Here is a 20,214-nt window from a genome sequence, read left to right as displayed (position 1 = left end):
TACCATGGGTTAGAATTTTAGGTACTTCAAAAAAATCAATGCACTTATAAATATGTTGAACAGGCTTTTATTTTTTTAATGTTTAAAATTCTTATTTTTTTTTTCCTTTGAATTTAAACCTACTTTTGCAATTAGTCTCCAAAAGATTTGTAAAATTTATATGAAAAACACAACCCAATTTCCATTAATTTGAAATGTTTTTTTTATTAATATTCCATTCCTTAAAGGCTCACTATTTTAATACTATTTTTCATGCAAACTATATCAAAATAACAAATTGTCACCCTTAAAGTTGAAGAACCAAAAATTCCACCCACCCCCCCTAAATTTTTGATAGTAAGTAATGCCTCAAAATTTCCCCAAAACCTCACAACTTTTGCTCATCTACAATTCGACTCTCAATCTCTTCCAACAACAAGCAACTATCCACTCAAGCTCAATCAACGATGACACCAACATTTGTTGCGGTAAGCAATGATTCTTGCAGTATTTTTGGTCTAACCATGCACTCATCTTCTCTACTTCGAGTCATCAAATGAGTTTTTGATGTAATTATGATTAAAATCACATCAAAATGGTGTAACATTAATGGATGATGTTGTGTTCTTTAAAAACAAGGATGGGGAACATAAATATTCAGACATAGAGATCATATACTTGAATCGAACTAAACTTCTTCCCAAATTCAAATCAGAAAAAAGAACTTTGGCATGCTTCGAAATCACATTTAGTCTTAATATAGGCTTTGTGCTTGCGTTAAGAACTTGACGGCTAACACAAATACATGAATAGACATTAATATCACACGAAAGTGTAAATGTATAAACCATTAAGTTTAATATTTCTATGTTAATGATGACGAATTCTTGAATCCTTTTCTACGTCTTTCATAGTGATTATGGTCCATTCCAGAATCCTTTCTCTAATCTCTTGAAGGGATAGGAAGGTGACCCTTCTCTTGGAGGCTCTTAACGGCATCGTACAGACATTGCTTCGCCGGTGTAAACTCCAATCCTAAATCCCTCAGCTTTTTGTTTGAGAACTTGTAGGGTTTCACTCTTGGGTTCTTCACATCTGAACACCTGCAATGTTCCACATCGAGAATTTTTTTAGTAAATTCAAATGAAATCTGAAACAACAAAATCATTTTTAAGATTCACCAAAATAATGAACAACTTAATTACTTGGTCGGGACGGGATATTCAGGGAAGAACTTGGCCAGAATTTCCACGACTTCGCCGCGATGAAATATGCTTTCGGCACAGAGGTATCGGCCGGCGGCTGCCGGAGTTTCGTAAACAAGAATGTGGGCAAGTGCTACATCCTTAACGTGCACATATGCCTGAACGGAATTAGCATAAGTCTTCGCAGACCCAGTTAAATACTTGAGAATGTGAATTATGCTAGCATTGATTGTTGGTTGCAACAACGGCCCAAGCACCAGCGATGGATTCACCACCACCAAATCCACCCCTCTCTTCTTTGTCTCCTCCCAGGCCACCTGCTCCGCCACGGTTTTTCCATAGCAATACCAATTCTGTGAAAAAAGAAATGTTATGTAGATCAGCATTATTGTTTAATTAAGAATATATATATTATATAAAAATATAATTTACGTTTGTGTTTTTGCAGTAGTCAAGATCGCTCCAGCAGGAATCATCGACTATGACATCAGGGCTTCGATTGGGGTTCATGTAGACAGCACCAATCGTGGATGTGAACACCAGACGGCGGACTTTAGCCTCGGCAGCTGCGATAATCACGTTCTTTGTTCCAACCACAGCCGGCTCCACATTATCCTTCATGAATAAAAATTAACAGTCAAAATCAACGTTTTTGGAAAGCAAATCAATGGATTTACCCATTTCGTCTTCATCGTTCAAAATAACTTTCATTCTGCTGTGTTAAATGTTACGAATAATTTGATATACGTATTAAATATTACATAGAAAAATATTTCTAACCTTTTCTCGCAAACCAAACAAGAACCGAAGAGCAAATAAATTAAGCAAAGATAAAGAACTCACTGGAACGTCTGAGGTACTGACAGGTGAAGCAGTATGGAAAACACCATCACACCCTTTAATGGCTTCTTTAAGTCCTTCATAGTCGAGAAGATCGGCCCTGCATAAAATCAATCTTTCCTTTGCTCCTTCGAGCTCCCTCAAATGATCATTCTTCGGGTCATCTATAAAATAAACACACACAACAATAACACAATCTTTCAGAATTTCCCTGGAAACAACCTCAGCAAGAAAACCAAACAATCATGAATATCATTACTTAATAATTAATTAATAAATTAATAATTACCAGGATTCCTGACAGTTCCTTTGACAGTGTACCCTTTTTCAAGGAGAAGCTTAACAATCCAAGAAGCAATGAAACCACCGGCGCCGGTGACACAGACAGTTTGGCCTGAAACCGGAGAGCTATTAACGGCTGGCATATTGTAGTTATTCGTTTGAGCAGTAGAAAAAAATGAAGATGAAGCTTATATCAGATAGGAAGTTTTTGTTCGGATTGAGGCAAGAGAACTGGTTACGCGTATGTTATATTTATAAGGCTTTCAAGGGCTAGTAAGTTGTCAAGTTGAATTAGATTTTTTTTTTTGGATGTTTATATTTTGATAAGTCAAATATATATTAAAATATTTGTTTTTTTAATAGGATCGATTCAACATGTGAATCATAATTACATTTAGGAACAAATGATTATATATCAAACTATCATATTCATAAATTCTAAATTCATATTTTTTACATAATTTAAAGATAAAAATATATTATTTAATTTATTATATTTTAAAATATAAAAAATTAATAAAAAATTTAGAGGATTTTAATTTTAATTTTTTATCTCGAAGAGTCATATTTTTTCATTACGAAAAGTAATATATATTTTGATTATAAACAATCACATTTTTATATTATAATAGTTACATCTTTACATTAATAAATATAATTTAGATATTAAAACTCTTATTAAAGACTAATTATTTTATCAAATAAATATAAATATACTCTATTAAATAAATTTTTAATATCATATAAATTGTAAATCTTATATTTCCTTATTACATTTATTGAATTACATAATCTTTATTCAATAAAATTATGTATACAAATAACAATGGTTATTATATGATTATATATTATTTTATTTTTAATTTTTAAGTATCTAATTACATAATAATACGTCGTTATTTATATATAAAATTACTTATATAATATTATTTATATCTTTATAATATATTTATCCGATTAAAGTTTTTACCTATTTTTATTGAATGAGCTGTCAAAGTTAAAAAAAAAAAAAAATTTGCCGATATCCCTTTGTCCTAGCCACGTTACATTATGGTTAATTTTATAAGACACTTTGTTTTATATATAAGATCAAAAATTATTGTTTTATCTATCTATCCAAACTTAATATCAATATAAGGGTTTAAGTGTGAAACGCTTCATGTGAATGATAATTTGAAAATAATAGGGTGAATCAAAAGATTACCATCGTAAATAAACAATGAAATTTATATTGAATAGAATCAGATTCCCTCGACATTCGTAACAATTATCGGTAATTACATTCACATTAATTTATTAAAGTGATCATGCATATTTAATTAAATTAACGTATGTAAAGTAGGGGTTGATACAAACTAAACCGATCTCATACATTTTTTAGTTCAAGTTTTATTTGAATAAAAAGTAGCTCTATTCAAGTTTGATTTGATATTGAGTCAACATTAAAGATAATTTGAATAAAAATAATTTGATTTAAATTTATGATTTAAATTTATGACTTAGATATGTGGCTCATATTTATATTTTGTATTTATGATTTACCAACAAAATGATATTATTTAATATAATTTGAATAGAATTACGAGTCAAATTTGAACTGAATTGAGTCCTCTATCAATCTCACGAGTTAAATCGATCTAAACTTTTTTTAGTTTGAATTCGATTTAGTTTTAAAATAAATTGAATCTCTTTATTAAAACTTAATTCATATTTAAAATAAATAAATTCAACCTAAATCAAACTAAACTGAGCCAATTTTTAAGTCTAAATAAGGTCAGTTAAGATCCAACACTATAAAGGAAAAAATTCCAACTGCATAGGAAACACGGAAGTGAATAGTCATACTCCGTGGGAAGAAAATTCTTACTTTTTTTGAACGCTGGAACTTGAAATAACGAAGAAAGAACCCCACAAAAAATCGAGTGGTTGTTGAAAGCAAATTAAAACCACGTGAAAAACACTGCAGCGTAGGGAAATCAATCGATGGCAAATTATTTTTCAACTGAAAGAATTGGAAAGGTATAAAACTTTGACCTCAAAGTCATAAATGGTTTGCTGCTGGTACAGAATTTAATTAAATTTGTAAACAGTAAAAGATGAGTGGAAAGAAGAAACTTGTAAGGTCAAAAAGTTTGTGTATGTTAAAATTTCAAGTTCATTGAGAATGGGGTAGGGTTAGGTGATGGCCGATAACCTTTCTTCGGATTTTTTTTTATGGCTGAAAGAACGAAATAGAAGCCTCTACTTTTATAGAGAACACGCCTTATTTTTATCTCTAATATTTGAAAAAAAAAAAAATACTAATTATAATAATAATAATAAAATGATATGATCTAGAAAAATAATTGACCCTATTGTTTTTTAAGCAATATTATATATATTAACTAAATGTGCTATTATGTAATTATATATTATTTTATCTTTTATTTAAAATCATTCAATTATATGATGACATATATTAATTGTGTATATATTTGTATACTAAAAAAAAAATATAATTTTATTGATTATTTTTCTACCGACAAAACTATCATATTCAAGTAATAAGACGTGTTTCTTGGAAGATTCTTGATTCGAAATATATCTAAAGAAAAAGGACGCAAATGAGTTAAGTCCAAATGAGCAACAAAGGAGAAAGAAACTTGGGAAGTGTTGATGCTAGCGGTAATAATTCTTCTCAAGCTTTTATACATACGAATCTATCAATAATACTATCAAGGCAACGTGCCTTAGGTGGTCGGATGGCTCGATTGTTGTGGTAGCGAATGGTATTTGGGGAGGTGGGTGGAGAATGCATGTTTCGCGGTGTTTTTGGGTGTTGTTTCGGAGAAATACTTATAGAGAATATAAGAAAAGAGCCAATTTTAGACATCCATTTTTGTAAATACAAATTGGAACACTCTAAATAATATATCAAATCATATTAAATTTACGATATGATAAATGTGATAAAAATTTAAATTTAAGTTTTTATTTTAAAAATGTTAATATTTCATCAATTCTGATATCTTTTAAAATCGAGTTAATGAGTGTATTATTCAAGGCTATGCAATACTGAAAGCGCCTCAATGCCCATGTGCTACTTCAATTGCTGATAAGATATTGTTAAGAGGGAAGTCAATATTTTGATGCTGAGATGGTCAAATTAAATTACTAATTCGAATTTGGAAGCATAATGTATAATTACTATTTTATTGGTTATAACACCTGAGAAATTTTGTGTGTACAAATCAAATAAAAATCTTATGCATAAAAGTCAAATGTTCTTAACTTGGTTTTCATATTATAGATGACCTACTAAAATAGTATACCTAGTTATTTTCCTAGTCAATACAAGACCTCTTGTATGATGCTACCAGAGACCTCACCAATTTGCCAGTTGAATTAATAATTATACACCCATAATATTACACATTTTGTAAAAAAAATTTCATTATTAAAAGTGTGAATAAAAATATTTTTTTAAATTATTTGTTATAATAAAATTATATGTATAATTTTATATAAAAATAACGGTATATCATTGTCGAAATATATTTGACTATAAATGCGGAGGTCGAAACTCATATTACACAAAACTAATTGGTTTATATTAAGATCTAATCTCACTTACATATATATCACTCACTTATATTAATTTTAGGTCAAAAGACTATTTCCCACCCAAGTTTAGATGCGTTCTCAAAGTTACATCCATGAGTTTTGAAAAATTCAAAATCTCACCTATGAGTTAACTACTGTTAGAAAAGATAGGGATAAAATCATTATTTTACTAATAATATTAAAAAATATATAAAATAGATTAAATTTTTCCCATAAATTTTAAAAACTAACAACTTCACCCTTGCATAAAGTTTTCTAACTTTGAAAAGTCATATTTTCCCCTCCAAACCTAATGTTTTTTCTTTTACCCCTCCAACACCATCTCTGGCGTCGACAACCTCCCCTCTTCACCGTAAAACGTCGGTTGGCACCTCTCCTCTCTAGATCTCTTCATCTCCAACAAAGAGATTAGGCTCTTTGTCTCGACAAAAAAATATTTTCCCCTCTAAACCTAAAGTTTTTTCCTTCACCCCTCTAGCCACCATCTCCGATGCCGACAACCTCCCCTCTTTACCCTAAAACGTCGGTCGACGTCTCTCCTCTCCAGATCTTTTCGTCTCCAACAAAGAGATTGGTCTGTTTGTCTTGACAAGGAAATATTTTTCCCTTTGAATCTAAAGTTTTTTTCTTTACTCCTTTAGCCACCATTTCCGGCGATGACAACCTCTTCTCTCTACCCTAAAACGTCAATTGATGCCTCCCCTTTCTAGATCTCTTTGTCTTAGACAAAGAGATAAGTCTCTTTGTCTTCGATGAAGAGACGAATCTTTTCGTCTCCGATGAAGAGATTTAGAGAGGGGAGGCGTCATCTGATATTTTAGAGTGGAGAGGGGAGGTAGTCAGTGTCGAAGATAGTGGCTGGAAAGGAGAAAAAAAACACCTAGGTTTGGGGGGGATGTGATTTTTCAAAGTTAAGAAAATTTTAGACTGAAGTGAAATTGTTAGTTTTTAAAACTTAGTAGGAAAAATATAATCAGCTTTATATTTTTTAATATTATTAATAAAATAACAATTTTACTCTTGTTTTTAACAAAAAATTTTAACCCCGGTTAGTTATTGGATAAGACTTTGAGTTTTTGAAACTCTACAGATGTAACTTTAAGAATGCAACTGAACTTGGGTGGAAAATAGTCCTTTTACCTTGATTTTATTAGATGTTTAACTTTAGTCTCCAACCGTCATCATACGATTACATAATAATATATTATTATTTATGTATAAAAATTAAATACATAACGCAATTCTATTTGTTGTTTCAAAGACCAACAATAACTTGAAATATGGTATTGGAATAATATGAGATAATTATTTAAGAATTCAAACTTAAAACTTTAGTTAAAATGCAACGTGAAGATAGCTAATAAAAGCTGAATTACCCATTAATTTCAAGTAATTAGTTGGCTTATTTATTGAGTGATGGATTCAAAATCCAACGAAAATTTCAGTAAGGCGGCCCCGCACTAAATGCAATGCAAGAGTATAAGATTGGAAAGAAACCCAACTCACTGAGGTCTCACCCACCCAAATTCAGTGGACAATCCATAATGGGTCGGATTGATCCAATTCATTTGACCGGAGGAGGTGATCAAATTTGACTACCTCATGCATCTAATTGAGACATCTTTTGCCTAATTATAGTCATACGAGCAATACTTTGACAACTTTGTGCGGAACGAACTTATACAATTGGATTAGTTTTACACGAGTGGCGGTGTCGGATGTAACTTAATAGCCGTTTTATTTATTATTTAAAATTTTACTAAATTACTTATTTAGATAGAACTAATACAATTATACAATAATCTCTTCTTTCATCAAATTTATAAATTTCATTTATAAAGACGATAATTAAATAGTAAATAAATATTACTTTAACTTATAACTTAGAAAAAAATCTTTGAATTGAATACGATTTCTTTTGAAACCATTAAATAGAAAAATCCTCCACAGCTCTAGTAATATATAAAACATTAAATAACAATTTTTTATTTTCTCATAATAACTCCTCTAAGTTGCGAGAACTATAATTAAAGCATTGTTACTCTTTTATCATTTTAAGTGTTACATTTTTAGTAAATTTGCATGTTTTGTGATACAATTAATTATATTTTAATTATTAAATAATTATTTTAAAATTTTAATTATTTATTAGAATTTAAAGATTTGAAGATTAAAAATTTTGAATCATGTCAAATTGCTACAATTATTTCAAAGTTACTTTCTACTTGGAATGATTATGGAAAGAAATTACCATACACTTGAGAAGATTTAGCCATCGCCAAGTTCTTAAAACTAGAATTTATGAAAATATACAGGGTGTGATTCACACAAGGTTAATGCTACAAAAACTAATACTAAACAAAAAAAGAAAAATAATGGAAAAAGGAGAAGACATTTTGATGACTTCAGTAAATTTACGTAGGTCTTTCCTTTCAAACTGAAATAAGGAGTTGAAGTCATGCTTATTACATATAGAAAAACAGTTTGATTCTAAAATTAAATGTTTACAAACTAATTAGAGAGGAAAGTATAAGTCTTTTATGCCTTTTAAAATGTCAAGGAATTATATTCAGACATTCATGTCCACATGTTCATCAACAAAATGATTGAGCGGAAGAAAACAAACTTGCTCTATTGGCTGAATTTCAAATTCCTTTAAATTTTGGGTGGCTTGCTTTTTAGTCCTCATTATTTGAATTCAATAGGTTGCCCTCCTTAGGGTGTTTGAATGTTGGGATTCTTTCCTTATCTTAGACCCTGCCACCAAAACAAGTTTAATTTCCATATTGAAAAGGGTACAGGAGTTTGGGTTCCAATGGAAGAATTTACATAGCTCAAGGCGTGAAATTCAATGAAAGAAAATTTCCCTTTTTTACATGACTCAGTTTTCAAACAAACTTGTTTCCAAAAGTAGAGCTTCTATGTTTTGTGATAGTTGCAACATAGCTAATAAGCCTTGCTCAGTTTTTACTTTCCCAATATCAACTGCATCCTTGTCTACATTTGATCAGCAAAAACCCTTATCTTAATATCAAAATCTGTGTGATTTTGCATCTCCGGTTACCACCTGTTGTGGATTTATCCCCACCAAATTGTGATACACCTTAACACAACATAAACACGCCACAGAGTTAAGTAAACAACTTCTTATCTAGATATCCAATTAGTTGTAAATCTGCCTATTGTACTCTCTTCTTATTCTTCACCTAGTCCAATTAACACCCAGCAAATGCTCACCAGATCAAAAGCAGGGAGCTTTACCAAAACCCCAAATACTGTATCACTTTTAACAAAAAAATCTGTCTCCTATCTCCTTAAATACCTGTTCACTTTAATTGCTCCAATTTATGTTAAGCTAAGCCCATCAAATCCAGTTAGATTGGCAGAGATAATTGAATGAGAAGCAGCATTAAATATGGCCAAAACTCACAGATACACATTAATTAATTAAGAGAGATTTCAAGTGATGTTGTAAATTAAGTTTGATGAGGAGCATGAGCAAAGAGGCAAGGCATAAAACTGAAACTATTAACTTATTCTAATGTCCTTCCACACTATGAAAATTAGATTTTTCATTATAAAAATTAAAACAAAAAAGAAGCATAGCAAAAGTGATTTTAGAGATTTCACATTCCTATTATCACCTGACCTACCAGCTATTACTCAAGATCCATTCCCCTTTTTTGTGGTAACTGCATGCATGCAATGTCTTCGCGAGGGAGAGTGTACATTGATGCAATACCAGAAGCATTAGATGTTTGTTCACTTTCATCTGTTGTTAGTGCCAAAAGGTGAGTTACTTTCTTATTTTTACGGAAGACCAGGTAAGCTACTCCAGCAAAATACAATCCTATGGCTGCAAAACCAAATATTCCCAAGAAGATGGCTTCCACGAGTTTTAGAGGGCCACGAAAAAGAAACTTGATGAAGCTGCTTACAAGGTAGTATATGTTTATTGACATTATCAGGAAACCAATGATCCAAGTGATAGATGAAATCTGCCAGGAGAGATAGAGATAAATATCAGCCCTTTAATGATGATGTTCTAGACTTAGGTTAATAATTGCAGTCCTGCATGATCAAGGCGAAATGGAAAACACAAGAGCAAAACAAAACATTTTCCAGATTCTTTAGTGGCAAACCTTCTCATATTTAATGTCCATCCTAAAGTATAAGATTACAACGTTAAACACTTAACAATATAAATAGAGAAACAAGCATAAAGTTGTACCATAAGGGAGTTGGTGTATGCCCCCATCTTGACCTTGCTGCTAGTAAACTTGAGAAGTGGAACGAGAGCAAATGGAAGCTCAAATGAGAGAATCATCTGCAAATAAGCATTAGAGGTAAGTGAAAATTTTTTTATATAATGGTAAAAATGCACTAATATAACTGTTTCCTTTCTAATCTCTCTCTCTTGTCAACCCTTATTGTCAGTGATATGAAATCAGAGAAAACCAATGGTCATTTAGTTCTGAGAAGAATAAAATACTATAATATTGTAGCTGATATAATCTTAAACATTAATATATGTAGGGGGTACAGATCACTTCAACAAATCTGCTATAAATAATTTTATCTGAAGCACTCACTCTTATCAGGACAAAAAGCCATTTAACCATAAGACAAAATGATTAATATGATGTGATTTTCAAAATGGATGGATCCATTATTTTTATAACACAATAATCAGATAAAGCAAAAAAGAAATTGTAGATCAGCTTAGAAAATACTCAATAATGGAAAAAACTGATGGTGTTTAAGATTCTGCAACAATGCTGAGGTTTTACCAGAACATTAGCAAGATGAAGCTACAAATTTACTAAATTATTTATTCGAAATTTGCAAAAAAAAATCCATAAAACATTAGGAAAACAATTTAAAACTCTTTAAGAATCAACATTAACACATCATATTTCATTATTGACTTGCTTGCAAAATTAAGTCCAGTTACCAATTCAACAAAAATTCTAAGCACTTCCAAAGTCTAAAATAGATGTTGCATTTCAATATAATAGACTAAATGTATACCCCTTCATTTCAACATAAGGTGTTTTCATTCTAAATAAAATTGCAAGTTGTGTCAGTTACCGATGCAATAATAATGAGTTTTCCAGCCCCAGCAGAACCGCCAATCAGTGGCGCAATTAAACTAGGGACTATTGCTAAGCATCGAGTTAAGAAATTCCTAATCCATGGCCTCAACCGCAAGTCAAGAAAGCCCTACAAAATAGAATGTAAAGAAAATATCAAACAAAAAACAAGATGTGCCACAGAATGCAAATTTAAAGAAACAAAGATGCATTTTAACCAAGTCAACAATCATATGCTAATTATATCAGCTAACTTCTAGAAAGCATCTTCATGTGTTAAACATCGCCATTTAGAAACAAGAATTATAAAAATACCTGCATGACATATTGCCCTGCATAAGTTCCCGTTATAGTAGAACTTTGACCTGATGCCAACAAAGCAATTGCAAAGAGTTTTGAACTCCAACTACCTAAGACATTCTGTAAAACATATATATAAACTAGTATCAAGAAAAATAACCAAGTATAATTCCAGAAGAAAATGATATTATCTTGTAGTAATAATGCCAGGTCAAAACAACATTTGAAATATCAAAAAAAATGTTGCCAGAATACATACTCCAAGTAAAAAGGAAGCTTTGTTCAAATCCAAGTCTTTGCAATTATCTTTATCTTCAGGATTTAGATTTGAAGAACTGCAAACTGCTCCACTTACAGAAATAACAGATACATTAATGAGAAATGCCACTGATAGAGCAATGCCACTTTCGATCATATAAAATCTGCACGCCTCCTGTGAACAAAAATGACATGGGAATACATTATGTTAAGAAGCCATTGAACCAGAAACTTTAGTTCTTTAAAGAAGTCCAATAATAGGTTGGATCTGGGTACAATTTATAAAGGTAGATTCATGTAAAAATTCCAATGTTAATTGATATAGATGTCAATGAATAAGAGCATTTTTTAGAGTTCTACATTATTACAAACAATATACCTAACCTGTAACATTGAATCTAGATACAAATGCAAACGAAAATGAAAATGGAAATGGAAATAGTATAGCAGATATGAGGCAGACATCTGTGACATGGAGAACTGAGAAGCATAACCTTTTGGACATATCAATGAGAAGAAATCACAAAATCTTGAAGTTTAAGCTAATAGGTTAGGGTAAAAATATTATTTCAGATCCAAAAACAATGATGTACAGACCAAATGTCCCACTGATTTTTATACACCCACAGAAATAACAAAACTAGTCTACCAAATTGAAACTTCACCTTGATGCCCCGAACAGATCTTGGGATTTTTCTAGAAAGCACCAATGCCGAGTGCAGGAAGAGATTGTGCCTACAAAATGAAACGCACAACAACAACCAAGATGAGAACTTTCAATTAGGATTAAATACTTAAAAGTTGGAACAAGTCTGGAACTTACGGCATAACCATAGCACCAAGAAGAGAAATTGCAAGACCAGTAGCACCATTTCCTTTGAGTTGGGGAACAAAAAGCCCATATAAAACTTCTTTCGCATCTGGCTTTGCATAGCCAAGCTCGGCCAAAAAGCATGCAGCCATTGTAAATACAAGAAAAGCAATCAAAAATTCAAGCTTCCTAACCTGCAAAATAGATGACATAAAAACTTAAGTTGATTTTTTTTTTTTTTTGCAATCTTATTTTAGTGCCACCAGAGGCTAATAAAGCAATTTCAATTTACTGGCCAATAAAGATTCAATGAACCAGTCAATTGCAATCTAATCTAGATGTATAGGACATGTGAAATTTAACATCATACCCCATATTGTTGTAATGCTAGAAGAATCAATGTACTCAAGCCAGTTAAAAGGACACCAATCCATACTGGAATTTTAAAGAGCATATTCAATGCAAAGGCCGTTCCAATCACTGAGAATAGAAGAAATTATTCAGTCAGAATAGGTTGAACAGAAGGTATATCAGAAAAATTGTTACTAAAGAGAGATGTTGCATATAGAGTAAGCCCCTCTCATCATCGACTATGCACATAAAATCAAACATATATGTGCACATATAAAATAAAATAAAATCCTATTCACAGCTTCATTTTTATGTCTACCAGGGGAATACAGTTAATTTTATTTAGTAATGAGTCATTTCCATCTACTGACATCAAGTTCTACATAGGTGTGAACTCTAATTAAGCCAAAAATGCAAAGGTAACATAAAATGGCAAGAATGCTCATAACATAGGTGCCCAGCCAATAAAGACTCTGCTTCAAGACAGCAAAAAGAGGACAAAACTTACTGAATAAAAACAAGGATCTGTTGTGACCAGGGAAAGAAAAACACAGAAAAAGGAGATATATCTTAAGCAGAAAACACAGTTTTTCCTAATCTTGCACATAGAACCTTGTGTAAGACCTTGCAAGTCAAAAATTACAACTTAATTCAGAATTTACCATTGAACTAAAACTGGCATCTTCTGTCTTTTTTATTTATGTGTGTGTGTCTGTGTTTTGCTCGGAAGCATCTGTTTGTCTATATTCTTATTAAGCATGGCCTTATTTTGATTAAGAATGAAACAATTTTTTTCAGTAACTTACCTACATCGATCTCTATATATGCAACCTATTTGCACAAGTCCCCAGATTTCTAGACAATTACGCAATAGAAAAAAGAGCATTCATATTTCACAATTTCAAGCAAATGAGTGACATGTTTACCTTCAGGTATGTCACATGCAACTATAGCAATTTCAGCAAGAACCCATAAGATGAAATTTGGTACCCGAGGATACTCATTTCTACAGTGTTCTGCTAAATGCTTTCCTACAATCAAAGAAACAACATTTGAAACAAAGAGCTGTATCAGTGCAGACATTGAAACTAGATTTGTAGCAACTATGGCCAGCTTTACAGATGACAGACCTGTGACAACACCAAGATTGGCTGCTAAGGACTGAATAATTACAGCAGCACATGAAGCCACTAATATGATCCAAAGTAACTGCAAGAAAAGAAAAACGTCTCTTAAGAAGAATACATGATGTTGAAATTCAGAAATGAACTCAGGAATTGATGTGAATTTTCAAAGCACGCGTTGACTTTTGTTTTTTGAATTGCACAACTGCACCAGTCAAGAAACTAATTTCACCTTGTATCTCCACCAGGGCACAAATAAACTAGACTATATAGAATGGTACATGATATGACATCTCTTTATACCCTTTTTTTGGCTGAAAAGATCTTTGGAAAATGAATCCTTTAAACTTGAGAATTATGAACACTAAGATTAATTTCAACGGTGAACAATAAGATTATATTTCGACAGTTAATAATTTAAAATTTGAAGACTCCTTTAATCTTAATCATGAAAATTTAAAGGGAAAAAATGAGTTCATTAAAACAAAATGATGGGAGGAGTCCTTTCATTTTAAGGATAGTATCCACACCTCATACTTGTAAATTGCTCCTGACTGTAGATCCGTCTCAACTGTAAATAATCAACAAATTATAACGAGCGAATACTGATTAGGAGCATTGCAATGTTGTATTTCTCAGAAAGAAAGAAAAATACTGAACTTACAATTTCCGGGATCTATATATGCAATGGAAACAAGGAATCCAGGACCCATATAAGCAAACAAGTTCTTCCAGCTTGTCCTCTGCAAGAATGCAACATATATTATCAAATATCATACTATTTTATTTTAATAACCAATTACATCAAAAAAGACTTACTGCAGCAGATCCCTGTATAATACATTATATCAAAAGTTTCATATTGATAGCATTGCAAAAATCTAAAAAGGATTGCCTTGTTATTGAAATTTCAAAATTGAGGTCAATGGTACCAATACGTATCTTGCAACCACTATTCATGAAAGAATGAAAAACATTTAGTAAGAATCCAAAGCGCAAAGGCCAAAAACTAACTAATAAGAACTATGATGTTTAAGTAGAGAGTCAATTATAGTTGGGAAAACTCCTACACAAATAACCCATCTTTCACTTGTGCTCCACGTTGCAGCTCTGCACCCTCAAATATATTCCAGTTCCCTTATCGGGAAAATTCTAAGTATTCAAGGAGATTCCTAAAGCTGAATAAACTAAATATATATCTAGACAACGTCAAATACATATCTAGCTCTTGATAAATGTATAACATTTTTGTTCTTTTTTTAAAATACTCTAGCATTAATGAAAATAAACAATCAAAAGCATCCATGATCAGTTTAAACACTGATAACATTTAACTTTTTTTTTTGAAACAAATATTAAATACATTGCAAGCGTAACTTTCTTGGTTGTAAAATCCATTATATTCCATGTTATCCTCCCTTTAATATTACCACATGGTCCTTCTACACAAAAAAGTTTTGTTTTTTAAATGTAACAGCATTAATGCCCTCTACTGATGCCACCTACAATAGAGCCACCTACTTTGACTCAATATGCTTCTGCAACTTATTTTATTAAATTATCAATACACAAAATTCCAGGGGTTATAGTTTTAGTTGTGCCCAGTACTTCAATTTATCAGGTGCATTTAGCTTAGTAAATGCACCTGATAAATTAAATTTCCAACCAATTCAACTCATTAGAACCATCTCTCATAAAACAATTATTCTATTGGAAAAATGATAGGAGCAATTCAACAAGATTGCAACCCCAACGGAGCAATTACCGAATTTTGTGGATGATCTATAACAATTTAGGGCCACATAGAGACCTGGGGGATTACAGCATGACACGCCTATAATATTTGACAAAGGCATCCAGCTATGTCATTTCCTTGACCAAAAAAAAAAAAACTCCAAGTTCTACAAAAGTCACTGTTATAGCCATAAGTTTATCCACAATATGTGGATACAATTTTTCGTATACAAATTCAACTTTTGAGTTTCCATGGCTAGAAAATAACTTGATTAAAAGAACATAAAAAGGCAATCCAATATAAAGTATCTCCAAGTCACATGCAGATGTTTGGACAGATATGTAATAGTAAGATCCGAAATGTAATATCAAAAAGGACCTCAACATTGAAAAGGTAAAACTTCAGTGGCTTGTGTTCAATGAAGTAGATATCATCTTATCAATAATACTAGGTTCAAAGCCGGTGATGTTAATTACCTAATAATAAGTCATAACAAGGACTTATCTCTAGATTGACTTTTCTAGCTCATTATTCCACGGTCTCTTCACTATATCTAACCAAGATAATGTATGAAAGACACAACCAACTGAAGCTTTCATTCAACAAAAATTTGAAAAAGTAAAATGAATATGATCAGGATGTTGAACTCAAATTACTTTCAAAAACCATGTATAGGTTCAGCCCCTATCACCGAAAAATGGCCATCTCTGCCAGTAAAATATTTGTTGATAAAAAGATTTATGCGAGTTAGTATCTAAGTACAACAAAAATATTACTCTTAACTTTACTTTTCAATTCAACCCAAACTATCTTCAACTACCATAAACTGTGGCCACAACGTAAAAACTTCCATGCAATCACCAATTAAAATAAAGATTGACATCCCAAAAAAAGATTGTCTGCAACCCAACACAAGCCCAAAAAGGCACAAAGTTTCAGAGCTGGAAATGATACAATGAATCATGATAATAATAGAAATCAAAAACTCACATCGGGCACAACAATTTGGTCATTTTCTTCACTCTCAATCAGCGGTGTATTTGAAAAGCTCTGATTTCCGCCAGTGCTGGCAATGAATTGTGGCCGCTCAGATGTTGCAGCCGCCATAGCCACCTTTTTGTTTCCTGATGTTATTCTGATGAATCACAAAATATGAAGTTTCAATCGCATTCAGGCAATTCTCTGCTTGAAAACTGAAACCAAATTTCATTAACTGAAACAATAAAATAAGTTTCAGTTTGCATTTGAAAATAGTGACAATTGCACTTAGAAACATGCAATCACTAATCATCACGCATCTGAAATAAAAAAAAAAAAACTCATAACTGAAATCTTCAATAGATCATATAAATTGAATGTAATATACACAAGATTTATACGAAAAGTGCAGGATGATTAGAATTAACACTACTTCCGAGAAACAGAAAGAAAATAGAACAAATCAAGCGTTAAAAAATAAATGAGAAAGAAAAAAGCTATTGCATTTCCCCATGTTTTCTCAGCAAACAAACAGTAAACGAACTTTCAATAAATCAATCAAACAGTGGAGCAAATTTCTACACTCAGGTAGTCTTGGAAACACATCCACGTTTATTACTAAAATAAACAAACATTTGGAAACTTTTGTTGTCACATATCCCGGGATTTAATCAATAATATTTTTCTTTAATTAATAAAAATATTATTTATCTTTTTTAAATAAAAAAGATTAAAAATATTATTAAATAATATTAAAAATATCATTAAATAATTATTTAATAAAAATATTAAATGTTCATCTATTTATCTTTTTTAGTTTAAAAATATTATTTAATTCATAATATTAAAAAATTAAATATTCATCTATTTATTTTTTCAGTTTAAAAATTAATAATTTTTCTTTATTAAAAAATTTGAAAAGTGACATTTTCCCTTATAATTTTGTAACTTTAGGTTACAAATAATATTCAGGACTTTATGTCTAAATTTATGATAGTTTACAAATTTTGGGTTACAAATAATGTATAATTATAATTGAAAAATTAAATAGAAGCATAACATAAAATAAAATATATATAATAATTGAAAGATTATAATAATATACCTGAACAAATCGTATTAATAACGTGTTATAAAGTTAATTGATAAATAGTAATAATAATTGCAAATATATATAAAGAGAGAAGAGAACTAAAGAGAGAAAAGAAGCGGAAGCAAAAACGAAAATTAAAGGAGTGGCTTTATGAAAGAGAGTTGAGTGTTTTTTCATATATCCACGAGTGATAGAAAGAGAGGTTTATATAGCAGTTTGCCGCCACCCTTATCACCTAATACAATTGGCTAATTCCCTTTATTTCTTCTTCCTACATCAGCCTTCAACATTTTTCCTCCTTCATATGCTTGCAATAATAAATGATTTCCTATCACTTTTTCTTGACTTGATTAGGTGGAGACCACTTAGATATGTAACATTCTCTTTTAGATTTTCACCATTTACATATAATTATATTAATCTTGTTAAAAAAAATTAAGTGGGATAAAAATCAAAGCAAAAGAACATAATTATTTAAGGTCCTATAAGTTGGTATTAGACGTGCTTAAACCGTCTTATTAAAAACTTTACTAAGAAAACCCGATGGAACAAAACCTAGTCAAGAAAAATAGTACAGTGTACATTTTGTCTACAATATGATATATTTCAAAAATTGGTCTGATAAATGTTCCCCTTGATGAATACTCCCCCTTTTTGTAGTAGGATTAATTTGGCTGCTTATTGAGTTGCCGCATACCAATATTATACACTAACTTCTCAAATGTTGATGTCGGTAGTGTCTTAGTGAATAAATATGTCAGATTCTCATTGGATCTGATTTGTTTGACATCAATTTTTCTACTTTGTTAGAGCTCATGAGTATAGAAAAACTTCGGTGAGATATGTTTGGTTTTGTCTCCTTTGATGTATCCTCCTCTAATTTGAGCAATACATGTTGCATTGTTTTCATATAATATAGAAAGAGTGTCTATTATAGAAGGAAGACTGCATACATTTCGGATATGATGGATAACTGACCGTAACCATATGTATTCTCGACTGGCTTCATAGGGAGGTAAAATTTATGAATGATTTGAAGACGTTACAACCATGGTCTGTTTGGTAGAGTGTCACGATATTATTGTGTCATTATAAGTGAAAACATATCTTGTCTATAAACCGGCCTTATAGAGGTTAAAAAAATAACCAGTATCTGCATATTCAACCAAACTAGGATTTTTAGGAGATTTGACAGAATAGAATAATCTCAAATATTTAGTTTCACATAGGTAACGAAATATGTATTCAATTCTGTTTTAGTGGTGACGGGTTGGTGTAGCTCTAAATCGAGCCAACAAATTAATTGTAAAGGATATATCCAGTCTCGTGCATTAGACTAAATATAATAAAGCTCCAATGACATTAAGGTATGGTATTTCAGGACTGAGTATTTCTTTATCTTCTTCTTTAGGACAAAATGGATCATTTTGTAGATCAAGAGACCGAACAATCATTTGGGTGCTCAAAGAATGAGTCTTATCCATATTAAAACGTTTTAATAATTTGTCAATATACATTGATTGGTGGATAAGTACTTCATTGAATTGTGTTCGATCTACAGACCGACACAATATTTTATTTTTCCCAAATCCTTTATTTCAAATTTTTTTTTAAGATATTAATTAGTTTTTGAGAACTCTTTAGGAGTTCCAATTAAATTTACATCATCAACATAAATTACTATAATGGTAAATTCTGATTATGACATTTTAATAAAGACACAGACATATATAGGGTCATTTAAGTAGCGCTCCTTTTTCAAATATTCACTAAAACAGTTGTATCACATTCGTCCAGATTATTTTAATCTATATTAATGATCTTTGTAATTTGATGAAGTACATGCCTCTTAGATTGTCCCTTTTTACTTTAGACAATATATTCAGGCAGTTGTATCACCGAGTATTTCTTTATCTTCTTCTTTTGGACAAAATTGATCTTTTTGTGGATTAAGAGACCAAACAACGATTAGGGTGCTCAAATGATGAGTCTTATCCATATTAAAATGTTTTAATAATTTGTCAATATACGCTGATTGATGGATAAATATTCTATTTGAATTATGCTCAATCTATAGGCCAAGACAATATTTTGTTTTCCCAAAATCTTTCATTTTAAATTCTTTTTTAAGATATTCAACAGTTTTTTAGAGCTCTTCAGGAGTCCCAATTAAATTTATATCACCAACATAAACTACTATAATGGCAAATTCTGATTTTGACCTTTTGATAAAGACACAAAGACATATAGGGTTATTTACGTAGCCCTCTTTTTTCAAATATTCACTAAAGCAGTTGTATCACATTCGTCTAGATTGTTTTAATCTATATAATGATCTTTGTAATTTGATGGAATACATGCCTTTTCGATTGTCCCTTTTCACTTCAGACAATTTATATCCTTCAAAGAATTTCATATAAATTTTGGTATCTAAACTTTCATACAAATAAGTAGTAACTACGTCTATTAGACGTATATCCAGTTCTTCAAAGATTATTAAATTGATTAAATATCTGAATGTGATTATATCTATCACAAGTGCATATATTTCATTAAAGTCTA

General features: G+C 30.9%; 2 protein-coding genes across 3 annotated transcripts; both read right to left on the bottom strand.

Moving 5' to 3' along the window:
- Positions 1 to 654: 654 nt before the first annotated feature.
- LOC123218562 (cinnamoyl-CoA reductase 1-like) lies at positions 655 to 2,514 on the bottom strand. The gene is made up of 5 exons (XM_044640049.1): positions 2,314 to 2,514; positions 2,028 to 2,188; positions 1,617 to 1,799; positions 1,185 to 1,537; positions 655 to 1,082 (listed from the first exon to the last, which is right to left on the bottom strand). The coding sequence occupies exons 1-5, from the start codon at positions 2,447 to 2,449 to the stop codon at positions 923 to 925; spliced, it is 993 nt and encodes a 330-aa protein (XP_044495984.1). The 5' UTR covers positions 2,450 to 2,514; the 3' UTR covers positions 655 to 922.
- A 6,159-nt stretch (positions 2,515 to 8,673) lies between these two features.
- On the bottom strand, positions 8,674 to 17,126 carry LOC123218358 (metal transporter Nramp6-like). 2 transcript variants are annotated; one of them, XM_044639800.1, is made up of 14 exons: positions 16,572 to 17,030; positions 14,511 to 14,589; positions 14,377 to 14,417; positions 13,853 to 13,931; positions 13,649 to 13,753; positions 12,742 to 12,851; positions 12,384 to 12,565; positions 12,226 to 12,295; positions 11,562 to 11,735; positions 11,318 to 11,422; positions 11,001 to 11,132; positions 10,141 to 10,236; positions 9,563 to 9,907; positions 8,674 to 9,012 (listed from the first exon to the last, which is right to left on the bottom strand). In XM_044639800.1, the coding sequence occupies exons 1-13, from the start codon at positions 16,686 to 16,688 to the stop codon at positions 9,569 to 9,571; spliced, it is 1,629 nt and encodes a 542-aa protein (XP_044495735.1). In that variant the 5' UTR covers positions 16,689 to 17,030; the 3' UTR covers positions 8,674 to 9,012; positions 9,563 to 9,568. The 2 variants fall into 2 exon arrangements, with proteins under 2 accessions (XP_044495735.1, XP_044495736.1); XM_044639801.1 differs by lacking the exon at positions 8,674 to 9,012 and adding an exon at positions 17,064 to 17,126 and having other exon boundaries at positions 9,353 to 9,907; positions 16,572 to 16,716.
- Between the last annotated feature and the right edge of the window lie 3,088 nt (positions 17,127 to 20,214).

Source organism: Mangifera indica, chromosome 6 (assembly GCF_011075055.1).
Source record: "Mangifera indica cultivar Alphonso chromosome 6, CATAS_Mindica_2.1, whole genome shotgun sequence".
NCBI classification, from domain to species: domain Eukaryota; kingdom Viridiplantae; phylum Streptophyta; class Magnoliopsida; order Sapindales; family Anacardiaceae; genus Mangifera; species Mangifera indica.
Note: the sequence above shows the minus strand (reverse complement) of the source record. Positions and strands in the feature narration are given on the sequence as shown.

Excerpts from the sequence above, each read along its gene's own strand:
- LOC123218562 (XM_044640049.1), bottom strand. The coding sequence starts at position 2,449 with ATGCCAGCCGTTAATAGCTCTCCGGTTTCAGGCCAAACTGTCTGTGTC. Across the intron at positions 2,189-2,313 it reads AGGAACTGTCAGGAATCCTG|ATGACCCGAAGAATGATCAT; the intron begins GTAATTATTAAT and ends TTTATTTTATAG. Across the intron at positions 1,538-1,616 it reads ACTACTGCAAAAACACAAAC|AATTGGTATTGCTATGGAAA; the intron begins GTAAATTATATT and ends CTTTTTTCACAG.
- LOC123218358 (XM_044639801.1), bottom strand. The coding sequence starts at position 16,688 with ATGGCGGCTGCAACATCTGAGCGGCCACAATTCATTGCCAGCACTGGC. Across the intron at positions 12,566-12,741 it reads TAGCATTACAACAATATGGG|GTTAGGAAGCTTGAATTTTT; the intron begins GTATGATGTTAA and ends TCTATTTTGCAG. Across the intron at positions 11,736-12,225 it reads GATCTGTTCGGGGCATCAAG|GAGGCGTGCAGATTTTATAT; the intron begins GTGAAGTTTCAA and ends TTTTGTTCACAG.